At 38.7% G+C, this 13018-nt stretch overlaps 1 protein-coding gene across 1 annotated transcript in view; it reads left to right on the plus strand.

Annotated features, from left to right (window-relative positions):
- Positions 1 to 11076, plus strand: part of syngap1b (synaptic Ras GTPase activating protein 1b) — a 119928-nt gene extending 108852 nt beyond the window's left edge. Inside the window, 2 exon segments of the mRNA XM_034211314.1 lie at positions 1243 to 1304; positions 8528 to 11076. Coding sequence (XP_034067205.1) covers positions 1243 to 1304; positions 8528 to 8645 — 180 coding nt within the window. The 3' untranslated portion in view covers positions 8646 to 11076.
- Positions 11077 to 13018: the final 1942 nt, after the last annotated feature.

A 13018-nucleotide genomic window follows, 5' to 3' on the forward strand; every position in this document is an offset into this window, starting at 1 on the left:
ATTCTCTGGCCACTGCTACTAGCTTCCAAGCAGCAGCCCACACTTAATTAGAGCTCACATAATAACACAGGTGCAGGATGCCTTAATCCTTCCCACAACAGCATCCTGATAAACATACACTGCACTAACACTATCAGCACTGGTGGCCACACTGGCTATAGGAAGCTTATCGACTTGTAAAAATGTCATGTCAATTTTCACAAAGAAGAATTGAAGTTATTGATTATGTATTAATTGTTTAAATACACTCATCAATGTGCCTCCGCTCATCTGGTCATGCTAATTGGTTGTTATATCGGTTTTTTTAAATGTTGGTACAGCTGTAGAATCTTAATGCAACATATAATAACTTATGATAGCCTTATTGTCCCTACTGGTTTTCTGTTATCCTTTGACTGGTATGACTTGAGAAAGCCGCATAAGAATGTATATATTATGTGTATTTAACATAAGTTTTGTTGCTGTTAAATTATTAATTTCTAGAAGCTTCCTTTAGTTTTTGCTTGACTTTGTGTACTTTCTTCTGAGCACCAGGTATCAGTGAGTTGTATTTAAGAGGAAGCGGATTCCTGAGGTTGCAGTGACATCAATCATATCAATGTTTCATTCATATAAGATTTGATTGGACACTGCCTTATGTGCACCTTTTGTTGCTACTTCTTGAATGTTGGTCATTTCTGAGTGAGAGTGGGTTGTGATGTGTGTTAATTCAAATGCAGAAATCCTATTCTCTATGAATTTAGGACATAGTGTGTTGATGCAAATATAATTATGGGTTTTTCAAGTGTGTATATATTTATCTTCATGTAGTAAATGATTGCATGCTTGTATGAGCATGTTATTTTACGCTTCTGAACCAGGAAACGTGCAAAAGGTTCAGCTTTCCAAAGTCCATGGGATTTATCAGATGCAGATGTCGCTTAATTCACGTTTTAATGCCTTTTTCTTTCTTATCCTGAGCATGATTTTTGTAAATGATACACCGCATGGCGAGCTGCTTAAACGCTTCCAGGCTGTTGGGTTATCTGATAATGTTTTAATGTGTTAATGTGTGTTTGTAAGCATTTTTATGTTTTTTTTATATGTCCTTGTTGTTTGTTCACTTTTCATTTTACATTGTGTATGTATTGGTTTGGGTGGCTGTAGTTTCCTCAGCTTCCTCCTTCTGCCTCTTGCTTTCAATCCTCCCTTCCTCTCCTTTCCTCTCCTCCTATGTTGATGAGATACGGTGATTTCTCTTAGGGGAGGCGTCAGTCCATCCTAGTGCAGCCCCGTCTTGCGCCTGTCCCACCCCGAATAACCAGGTAATAAACAAACCGGCAAACTCTCACTCTTCATCCATAACCTGCTGCCTCTGTTCCTCTTCTACTGTTCTCTATGTGCGTCCCTGTCCATACGCAGCACCCTGTGAACTCACTGCAAGCCAACACACTGACAGGCCCACTCACGTTCCCATCCATCTCTCAGAAAAAGAGGCCTGTCACAGAGTGTTTGGACAGTGGTTACTTGAAGGATTGTGTTGAAAGAGTGACAACAAAAACATTTCAAAGATTAAAACCTGCACTAAGAAGATTGAGGGTGAAAGCTGTTCATCTGAAATAACTGTAGCACTCATAAATCATGCAATGCAATGTAAGAATCCAGCACCAGGCTGACTGATCACTTTTTACTCCAGAATAATAACTTTTAAAGTTTTTGATTGAAAATTGCTACTATTTAGAATGAGGTATTCGAAACAGACTTATAATTAACTCAAGACTCTGTGTTTGTTTGTTAACCCGTTAGGATACGGCTAACTACTCCAAGCTAGCTTAGTTAGCTAACTTATTTGCATAGTTACGGTTACAGTGAAACCCCACTTGTGGTGTTGTGAAGCTATTTCAGGCACCTACAGATGAAGAACTCTCATGTATTCTTCCTGTATGTATACAATGTAATATGACTCAGAGTTTGGACACTTGAATTGTTTGAATCAGCATGACAATGTGTTGAGTCAGCATGGCAAAAGATTAACAATTTACTTTTTCCATGCACATCGTGCCTAATGCATCTTTGAAGGATCTTCTCTAAATGTATGCAAAGTGCCATGATCGTCTTCTCTTCACGACACAACAAATATATATTTTCTTTGTTTTTTACTCAACAGGAAAAATATGTTGGGCTGCTTTGGTTTTGTTGTCACCCTCACAACACAATAACTTGCCTTCTTGTAGTCACTGTTTATATTCTGAGACAGACTTTGAAAAGGAAGTTTATTTGAATTATATGACATGAATGAGGTTGCTTGTCTCTTTATGTTGACCAATGAGCATATGACATGCCTTTGTGAAAAATATTAAAGATCAAATGTTTTGTGTGTGACTGTTGCAGCCCTCTGCAAGTGAAAATGCCAACACACACACACACACACACACACACACACACACACACACATACACACACACACACACACACACACACACACACACACACATACTGTATGCTAACATTATTTCAGCAAATGATTCTCATGTCATATACGGAGACCTTCCTGTACATTTCAGGGAAATACAAAAAATCAATAAATATCATTGATTCGCTCCGATATTTTCTGATGATTTTCATCCCATTTTAGACTTTGCCTTGGTTAACTTTGAATTTACTAATAGTCTTAATAAACAACACTCAACTGAACAACCTTTCAATAAAAAATATACAATATTACCATTGCTGTACACACAGGAAGCAAAATACTTTCTGTTTTACAATAGCCCAGTGAAACCCTGATGTCATTCTTAAACAATTTTGATTGCAAAATTGTTATTTTCTTTCAAGCAGCCATGTAAACAAAACATCTGAATTTAAAGAGAATACACACATGTTTTATGTTTACATAGACTTCTGTCCAGATTTGTGAACAAGAAATAAAATATAAAAATGGTGGTATTTTAACTTTAGTAAATCTGTCTGGAAGTCTCCAAAATATTGTGAATTCTCTTTTATAATAGATTTTTGAACGCTTTTTTCTCCTAGACACATGAACTTACATTTCCATTAAGTTTTTCATCACTTCCCAGCACAGCCTCAGATAAAGAACGTCAATTATGGGAAATCTCCGTATCCGACCCGATCCTTCCCTGAAGAACACTGATTATTGTGCACATGTTTTTGTGTTTTCTGTTCCTTTCAGTGAGTCTGTGTTTCTGGTATTTATGTGTTTGTGTATGTATATTGGCACCTGAGCACACTTTTGGTTGAATGGGGGCGTCGCCATTTGTGCGTCTGAGGATGAGTGAGATGCTAATAATACGTTGGTTCTTTTCATTTTGCACCAGAGTTAGAGCACTTTACCTGGCTAGCTTTAGTCCTCTTAAACCATACCAGTTTTATTTTCATGCCACATAAAAGTCGATCAAACCACCACTTTCACATGTGGAAGTGAGGAAGATTTTACAGATTGCTTTATAGACATCCACGATAATTGATACGAGATTGGAGGAGATGGGTAAGAACATGTGTGTACGATACTGTATCTGCATCATTACAATACACCTAACATTTCAGTTCTCCACTAAGTGTTTTGTGTTTCTGTCTCCAGTACCCCCAATTTTCATTAGCATAAAAAACACTCAAATCAAGCTGTAATTGAATGCACCAAGTAATCAAACACTGCAGCCCACAGAGAGTGGAGCGAGTTTGGTAAGTTTTAAAAAAAGGATGTCAGTCAACATTTTGCCATGTCTTTGTTCAGCTGCTTGTTTTCTTGAGTTTAATAGACATGTGTAATGGTCTACATATGGATATTAAACGGCACTGTTGGTTGTTTTTGAGAGTAATCAAACAAGTGTTAGTGGAGTCATGTTACTGGCATCCTGTAACCATCTGTAACCAAAGCAGATACTGTAGCTGTTCAGAGCACCAGCTGCAAATGTTTTCATTCATTTTGGTTCTGATTGAGAAGAGAAAAAGGCCCTCTAATTTACATCAGATTTTGGGGTAATTTTTTTCTTTCTTTTTAACTTTTTTTCTGCCTTTTTTAAAAAGTGAAATGGAAACACTTTTCACCCACAATGGACACACCCAACAGACACAGCTTATCCAGTGATAATTTGCCTTTGATTCGTTTCCTATACTGGATGCAGACCAAACTATCTTTCCTACTTCCTGTCTCTCCCTCTAAAGCACCTCATTCCATTCATGATACAGTATTTCATACTTCCTGTATAAGCATTACAGTGGTATATAATGTCACACACATTTTGCAATGTACCGAGTTAAATAACTGCACACATATATCCACTTATATGCCTTATATGGCTCTGCACTTGAGCCTCTGTAATTATGTCTAGACACCACACAGCAAATGTGCCAGGCAAGATACATCAAGTGCAATTATTTGAAGAGGTTCTACCAGAGGTCTGATGGTAAAGCTGTGATTTTCCGCTTTTAAAATGCATCTATATTCAAATCATCTTGCGGTAACCCTTGGATAAGTACAGTTTTATATAAAGTCCTCATAGATGTCTATGGGCACAATAACCCAATTGTTTTCTTTTCCCACTGCTCCTACACAGACGTCAGTGAACATGACTGGGAGTGAAGGCTGGCAAACAGACCTTGATATAAACTAATAATGAAACTAGTCTTGCATTGCTGTTATTCTGCACCTACAGTATGTCGGTAAGAAAAGACGGAAAACCAAACTTTGACTTAATCACTAATCAAAAGCTCCAACCCAGGATGAACACCCATGCAGCAGCTCTGTCGCCAATGAGTTTGGGTTGGACTCTCGGTTGGTGATTTCGACAGGTTTGGATTTCCTGCCAGGCTTAAGGATGCAACTTTTTATCTTGCTTTATTGAACTTGGCGCTGAGCTAGTTGCAGCTTAACGTTTTTTTGCATGACTTCAGTAGCAGGCTGATGCTAGCTATGCTGTTAAGATTGAAGAAGCCATAATTGTAGTGTTTTTCTGTAGTCTTCTAAAATCTTTCAGCTACCCAATCTCGCACATTAAGTTGTTATTGATCATGATATGTTCTCAATGACACTTTACTTTTCCTCACACCCGATAAACACTACTTGCTTCTCATAAAAGGTGGATCAGGACCCTTTGACCTCAATAATTGTAATTCCTCTTCATCCCCTCTTTCCCTGTGTCCTTTTTCCTGTGCTGCCATTTCTATATGTGTACGTCATGCATCAACTTCGTAACTCATTTGACTCTCTCTTCTCTCTGTCTCTCTCTTTCTTTCTCTCTGTGTGATTCTTCCAATCCCTTTTCACTTGTCTTTTATTTTCTAATTCCTCCCTACTTTGCTTCTAACATTGCTTTCATGTACTCATCAAACCGGTTCTTTGTATTTCTCAATGTTTGATGTTTTCCCACTTCCACACAATACGATCACATTCTTTTCTGGTGATTTTCCTCCTTGTCCTTTTATCCATCTTTATCTTACTATTCTCACGTCCTCCTACACTGTAATTGTTCCCTCTACATGTCACGTTATCTGCCTTGATTGGACATCTCCTTTACAACTCCTCACATCCCTCCAATCGCTCTTCTACGACCATCTCTCCCCGCTCCCACTCCTCTTTCCCCTCTCTCTCTATTTCGCCAGGAAAACCAGCTTTCCTCCCTGGGTTACGCAGACCCCGGTGTGAGAACTGAAGGTGGAGGGGGAGGAGGAGGAGGAGGAGGAGGAGGAGGAGGAGGAGGAGGGAGGAGGAGGAGGAGGAGGAGGAGGAGGAGGAGCGCTAACCGACGATCAAGGCCTCCGAGTTTCTTCCTCGGGCATTTCCTCTGACAGCGCGCCCCACAATGGAGTCCTCCCCCAAACTGTAGACCCTCCCTCTCTACCCACTCCTCATCAACATCCTAGTCAGAATGGAGAGCTCCCTGGCAACCAAACATCCTCCCCCATGACAACCTCACAGGCAACTGGAACCACGGCAACAGCAGCTACAGTCATAGCAGAAGAAGGGGGAGTAGGTCAAACACAACACTGAGCCAAATCAGAGAGAGGTGACACACAGCTGTCCTCGCTTTATCCCCCTATTTAGATAATGCTCTGAAAATGATCCGTAGATATTCTTATTCCCGTGGCAAGAGAGAGAAGAAAAAGTGTGCAGGAGATGAGTCGTAATCATTCAGCTACTGTACAGTGCATATCACATGAACACACAACACAAAGGGCTCTTCACTGGACACTTGTTCTCTTGACGCTCACATGGAGCTGCAGTAAGTATCAGTCTTGCAGGACAAGATTATGATACCTTATCACGTAACTCTTAGAATTAGTCAAACGAAGCATTTGACGTACAAGTCGACATGTGAACACCTGCTCTGTGCACTCATTGCCCGGCTGTGGCTTCATGAGAAATCAATACATGTAAACAACAAGCACTATAGAATGTCACCCCAATGACTTCATAGTAGCCATTAGCAAGCGCTATAAGCTAGTTTATAGTAACCCCTTGACTCCCGTGGATGTAGGTGCGTTCATTTTACCTATCCTGAACACGCCAGGCTGCAAATTGTGTAGGTAGAGATGTGGTGATGTAGTCTGGCTTTCTTAGTGCCTTTGAGTGTTTTTCAACAGGGTTTTCCAATAGCGATCTGATACAGAGGTAACAGGTGGAGATCCAGGTTAGCTTTGCTAGTAACAGGAAATTATCTGTGGGCTGAAACCTGAGAGTCAAAGTCACAAGATCAAGCGTTGTAGAGGTTTGTGTGACAGAAGACTTTTTGGCGGAATTCTTCTTTATTTTTTTCAATCCAAGGGACTTTTTGGACTGAGTTTTTGCAATTTTTCTCTTCTCAATCTCAAAACCGATGTGTGATAAACTGGTGCTAAACAGAAACAAATGGTGCCATTTTCCAAGTCAAATGTTTGTGTCTGCCATAGCACTGCCTCTTCCATGATTCACTCACTGTCTTTGCTCTCTTTCTCTCTCCTGCGATTTGTCTTTGACAGGACTTGAATTGCTCCAGTATGTTTTCTGTGTCTTTGTCTTTGTTGTTTTGTGCATCCTGTTATGTTCTTATGTCCAAAAGGATTGTCTGGGTTTCCATATCTGTGTTTTAGAAGCGCACTCCTCCAATCTCTGGTTGTATTCACAGTTAATGAAAGCAGCTCCCTGCTCAAATTTGATGGATTATCTATTGAGCAGGTTATTTCATATTTGTAAAGACCCAGCCCCAAAGTGCTCAGTGTTCACAGAGAACTAATACTATTAACATTGAATGAAGTTACTTTGAATGAAATTGATGAATGGCGTTCTAAGGTTATTTTTCCGTTAATAACTGTTGGTCCATTGTTTTCATATAAAGAAGATAAGCGGTGCCAATAGTATTAGTATAGTAGCTATAGTGTATAAAACATTATTTAGTAAACGTAAACCTAAATCATTTCAAAAACAGATTCCTCTCAGAGTTTTCACCAAAACTAATGTTGCAGCTTTACCATCGTCTCCTTATGTTTTTGATTTAGGCCACATTTATCAGATTTTTTTACAAACATTGCCACTGTTATCGTGTGTGAAAAGACAATTTCAACCATTTAGGTTTGCGTGCCATTAAGTGCCTGGGATAAATATATTGAGCATCCTTTGGCCAGTAGACTAGCTAGTCATCGACCAAATGCACATAATAATGCCTTGCTTAAGACAATAATATATACCACCCCTGATGCTTGAAATAACGTAGTTATTTGTGTAGTTTCCATAATATGAAGATTAAAACCAAAAGAATGGCATCTATTTCTAAAACCGTTTGATAACAGCATTAAATTAAAAGACGTTCAGGGTACATTTTAGAAATACTGTATGATGTGTTTATGAAATGAACTCTTCAGTTGTCATGTGTCAAATGCTTAAAATCCAAGTCTTTGAAACGTTTGTATTGTGTCCATATTGCTTCATTTTGTGTATGAACTGTCTGTTGTTTTTGTCTTTGTAGCCTCTCACACTGGTGTCACTCTAAAACAACTCGCTTGTCGCTTGTCTAAACGTGCAGGTTGAAGAGTTTCACATCAGCTTTGTGCCAGCCATTTTTTTTAGGGTGAACAGACTACTTTGCAGTGTCAAAGGTCAACGCTAGCACTTTGTAGGCCAATGCTAGTGGATTAGCTTAGATTCATACTCTCAATGAATGTTTAACTGTTGAACCACCAAATGTTAATAATGCTAGCAGGGGAAGATTGTCTTCTATTGAGACACCTCGTAGGGCTACTTTTTTCTTGTGAAATTACTTGTGTGGGAAGAATGTTGGATTTAAAAGCGCTCTAGGTTTGAACGTCACTCTCTTTTCAGAGATGTGAGATTATCCGTGATTGAGAAATTAACATTGCTGTGAAAATACCTCAGTGACTCAGGTAAACAAGCAGTTGCCTCAGAGCTGAACACAACAACTATATAAAGATGAGTCTAGCTTTGGAAAGACTGCCACCATGCAGATACTCGGTCTCAAGCTATGCTTAAATAGCACCTGATCAAGCACCCTCCCCCGTTTCTTCTCTCTCTCTGTCTACCCTTTTTTTCTCCCCCTAGCCACTCTCAAAGCTTCATGGAGGACAATGTGGAACGTAAATGGCTGATGCACCATCGGCAGTCCGCAGGGTGGCATAGCCAAATGTCCAGAGCCCTCTCTCGTGATGCGATTGGCTGACAAAGGGAGAACTTGGGGCATTGGTCCCATTCTCTTTGCTCAAAGGATGGTGCAGAGCCCCAGCGGACCATGTAAGGAAATGCTGGGTTTCTTTTTCTTTTTTTTTTTACTTTACTTGGGTTCTCTCTCTCTGATTTGATAACAAGATTTTTTAAATGTGTTTGACACCTCGGGTTGGATCTACAATTCACTTTTTAAAGGTAGGCTGGACACATATTGGTGTTTGTTAGCCTGCTGAGCATGCAAAGAACAGCTATGCACTCTGATCGAGCAAAACGGAGGAACACAAAGGCCAAGGAAGGCGTGATGCCCAAAAATGAGAGAGAGGGGAGGTGTATTGTGGGTAAGATGTATTTCAAAGGTGCTTGACTTCTCTTAACATTTCAGTCAAAGTTGATTTACTTTCAGAGCATTTATTTCTCTCAATCTATCTCTCTCATAGTCTTTTCAAATTACCCTTTGACTCCTCTTCATCTACTCACTCTTTATCTATCAAGGATTCTCAAAGCATTATTTAACCACTTTACTTTTACTCCAGTTTAGACACACTTGATCTCTTTCTTTATTCATAGTTTTAGCTTTTCCGTTGTATCTCTTTCAGACTTTGAGTTAAGAGGAAACTAAATATGCACAGCCTAATACAACAAATGAAACTGCTTCAGAACAAAACTCTTGCTTCAATGAAGACTTTGAAAAACCGGACAGAATGTTATTATTTATATTTCTATGATATTGCATATTCTTACAATAGTATTTAAAAAGAACTCTTCGTCAGAAATCTTCCCGGAGCAGATGTTTATTTCTTGGAAGTTATCTATTGGAAGTTCATAAATAATCCATTTTATATGAAGCAAGTATTCTTACTCAGACAATCTTGTGGAGAGTATCGTTGCCCTAAAGGACTGTGAAGAAAGGGACAAACTTGTGTTTTACCTACTCCCCTCGCAGCAGTTTGCACGTTGCTGTGACCTGTGCCCCCCCCCCCCCCCTTCCTGTTGGTTATAATCATTCGAAACAAAAAAAGTGGACGGATGTTTCTCGCCCAACAATCGCCATGGAGCTCTCCATTTACAGACGATGTGAACGTCTTTGGATGAGGACATTCTTATTGTTTTGTACTCCACTTTCGACTATGTTTCTGTCGAGTTTAACCGAGCAGAGGATGACATCTTGGTTTCAGTGTGGCCTCATTTCTGCAGTCAAATTGCTGTAAAACTCCCCATTCATTTCAATGGATGGACCCCACTGACACGACACGTTGAAATCCCTGCCACTCGCACTTATGACTGAACCGACGACAGAGAGAGATATGTTAGAGGTCCTGCTGAAACGAGTGAATGTGTTTGTACATAATTGAGTGTACTGGCTAAATCTTTGTGTATATACTGGATAAATGTGTATATATGGTATGTCCATGTGTATATACAGTTTGTTTGTATATGCAGAGTGTACAGTTATTTTTCCTCTAATATTTCTCTCTCTTTTTATGAATAGGTCTCCTCAAGTTACCAATACTGAGGCATGGAAAGGTTTTTAAATGTACTGAGCTATCAGAGGCACTTAGTGCACAGACTTAGAATATCAGCAAGGTCTGTCACTTAGTTGCATTCTTAAAGCTGTCATACTCACATAATCTTAAGCTTGCACTCATTTTCTGACCAACTCAAAAGCTTTTCTAAGTAGATTTGGGTGACCAAGCAATGTTTGTACATATATAGACTAAGACAATTTTTCCAGAATCCTCCATCTGCATTTCTTTGAAAATGCTCGACCTGTTTTGAGTTCTTGCGTATCTGACTTTCACTTCAGGATATGGTATATGTTTGCAACGGTTGTCATTCAGAGTTATATATTTATTCCGACAACCCTTATATATTTCTTGACATTTTGTTCCCCAAATTCTGCCTTTCATGGAGCCCTCTAACATTTCTTAAGATTCAGTTAGACTGGCAAAACCTTCCATGAAAGTAAACTGTCGTTACCTAACACTGCTTGTTTTTGTATAGGTCCTTACTAAATAAGTGTGCCTCCCCCCCTTATACTCTAACTAACCTTAGCTCCATTTAATCCTCTGGTCACTCATCTTCATACCCCTTGACAAGCCATAGCCCCCCCCCCCTCCCCAAAATTCCTCTATTGTTGTTTTGACAGGACAGACATTTGGGGATTTTGTGTATATTAATGGAAGAGTGGTGTTGAAGAGTGTATTGCAGTTGTATATGGATTTGTTATGAATGTGGATATTCTGATCATTGAATTATTATTGTAATAATGATAATAATTATTGCCACTTTGATTTTGTTGATTGATTAAGATGCCATTGTTCCTTCTTTTTTTTTTTGGAATACACCGGAATTTATATTTTTCGGGTGGGTGAATCTGGAGATAGAAATACGTAAATACATAAATAAATAAATAATTAAATTCTTAACCTGCTGTGGAAATGTGTGTTCTGTTTCTAAATGCAATAACTTCTTAATTTTTCAAAGTGTCTGTCCATTTCAGATTAAAGCTGGCATTAGTCTCTCTTTTTGTTATTCTCAGTCACAAGAACACAATTGTTGTCCAAAAACTGTTAAAAATAAATCAATAATCCACACTGTTACACTACCACGCAATATGTTACCAGTTATTTGGCAATTAATCCATGACTGAAAATAGTCCAAAGTTTTGCACCACTTCTTCTTTTTGAATTAACATTTGCTAACAACTATAGCTTACTTTAGGGAATTGCTCAGCCCTATTAAAATATGTTTAGCAGGAAGAAATGAACTTAAAATGAAGCGATTGTTGATGTTGGTCTTTTTGGTTTTTGAAATTGTTAAAAACAAAAGGATTCCCTAAATTACTTTAAAATATTTTTTCCGTTTATCAACTAATTGACTCAGCACTAGATTACAAGACTATACTGTATAATTTTGCAGTGTGCACACTTATATATCAGGTTGTGAAACTGTAAAATATATATATATATGTGTCTACAATTCTAAACTAAAGGTTATTGATCTGCTTTTGTACCTATTTTTTCAATGTCTGCATTAAAAGGATTAATTTTGGATTGCACTCTTATGGAGGCCAAAGTCCTTGCTCATCTGGGTCAGGTACATTTAGCCTACGTCGAAGAACTGTGATTCTTCTCTTGGTGAGCTGCAGAGCAGATCATTTCCTCTCCAGCTGAGGTGCTGAGAGCGAGGATGGCATGCAGGCAGGATCTGGGAATTGGGGACTGGGCTGGATATTGCCAGCTTGTAATTATCCTCATCCTCCTACACTTAATCGCCTGCATTTCCTTAGTGGGCTGGCAACTTCTGAGTTTGGACTGCCGGAAAAAATGTTGCACAATGGAGGAGAAATTAGATGGTTTATTTAATATAAACAGAACAACAGAGTTTATAGTTTAAACCTCAAGCCTCCAGCATGAAATACATGCCTGCAATATTTCTGCAAGGTTAAACTCTGAATAATATTGATATCACAATACAATTACCAATAAGGTTTTTCATTTCATATCAAAATATGTACCTGTAAAACATGTCATCAATTTGCATTGAATAATGCCACACGGGAGGCGTTTGGCGCAGTGGACTAGTGCGTTGGTGTTCGGATCAGGGGAGCACAGGTTCAAACCCCACTGCAGTCAGCATGTCGTTGTGCCCCTGGGCACAACGACATGCTGAAGACACTTCACCCCAAATTGCTCCTGTGGGGATTGCCCACAGTATTGATACCATTGATTGAATAAAAGCGTCTATCAAGTAACATATGTAATAATTAAAATCTAAAATTGCCTTTTTTTTTTTTAAATCATTACATGCTGACTTCAAACAACCCAACTTTTACATGACCAACCAGCACCTCAATAAAAAAAAAATCTCCCTATCTGAATTTATTGATCCCCCTCCATCATCGTCTGTCTTACCAAAATCCTGTTTTCAAAGTCAGGAAATACATATAAATAAATGTTGATGTAAAAAAACAATACAAACATATATATCTCGAAATGCCATTTCTTTGCAACTGTTTAGCCTTCATAGGGATGTTAAAACGTCTATGATCTTTGTAGACCTCTACTGGCAACCGAGAGGAATTACAACAACAGAGTTTATAGTCGCTATGGTCACTGTGCAATGGAGGGAAAGCATTCTTATTAATAACGTAATGATATCTTCATTAGCAGAAGTCTTTTTCATCAACCTCATGCCCTCTTAAGAAAGAAAGACAAGGAGGGCAAGCAAATTATCGAAAGGTGAATGCAAATAAAATGAGAAGTGGAAACTATTTATGTTGTTTGTGACACAGCCATAATGTTATTTGCATATACATATACAGCATATCAAAAAGTCCTGTATGCAAGTATATATTGCAAAATTAAA

Source organism: Gymnodraco acuticeps, unplaced genomic scaffold, assembly GCF_902827175.1.
Source record: "Gymnodraco acuticeps unplaced genomic scaffold, fGymAcu1.1, whole genome shotgun sequence".
Lineage (NCBI taxonomy): Eukaryota > Metazoa > Chordata > Actinopteri > Perciformes > Bathydraconidae > Gymnodraco > Gymnodraco acuticeps.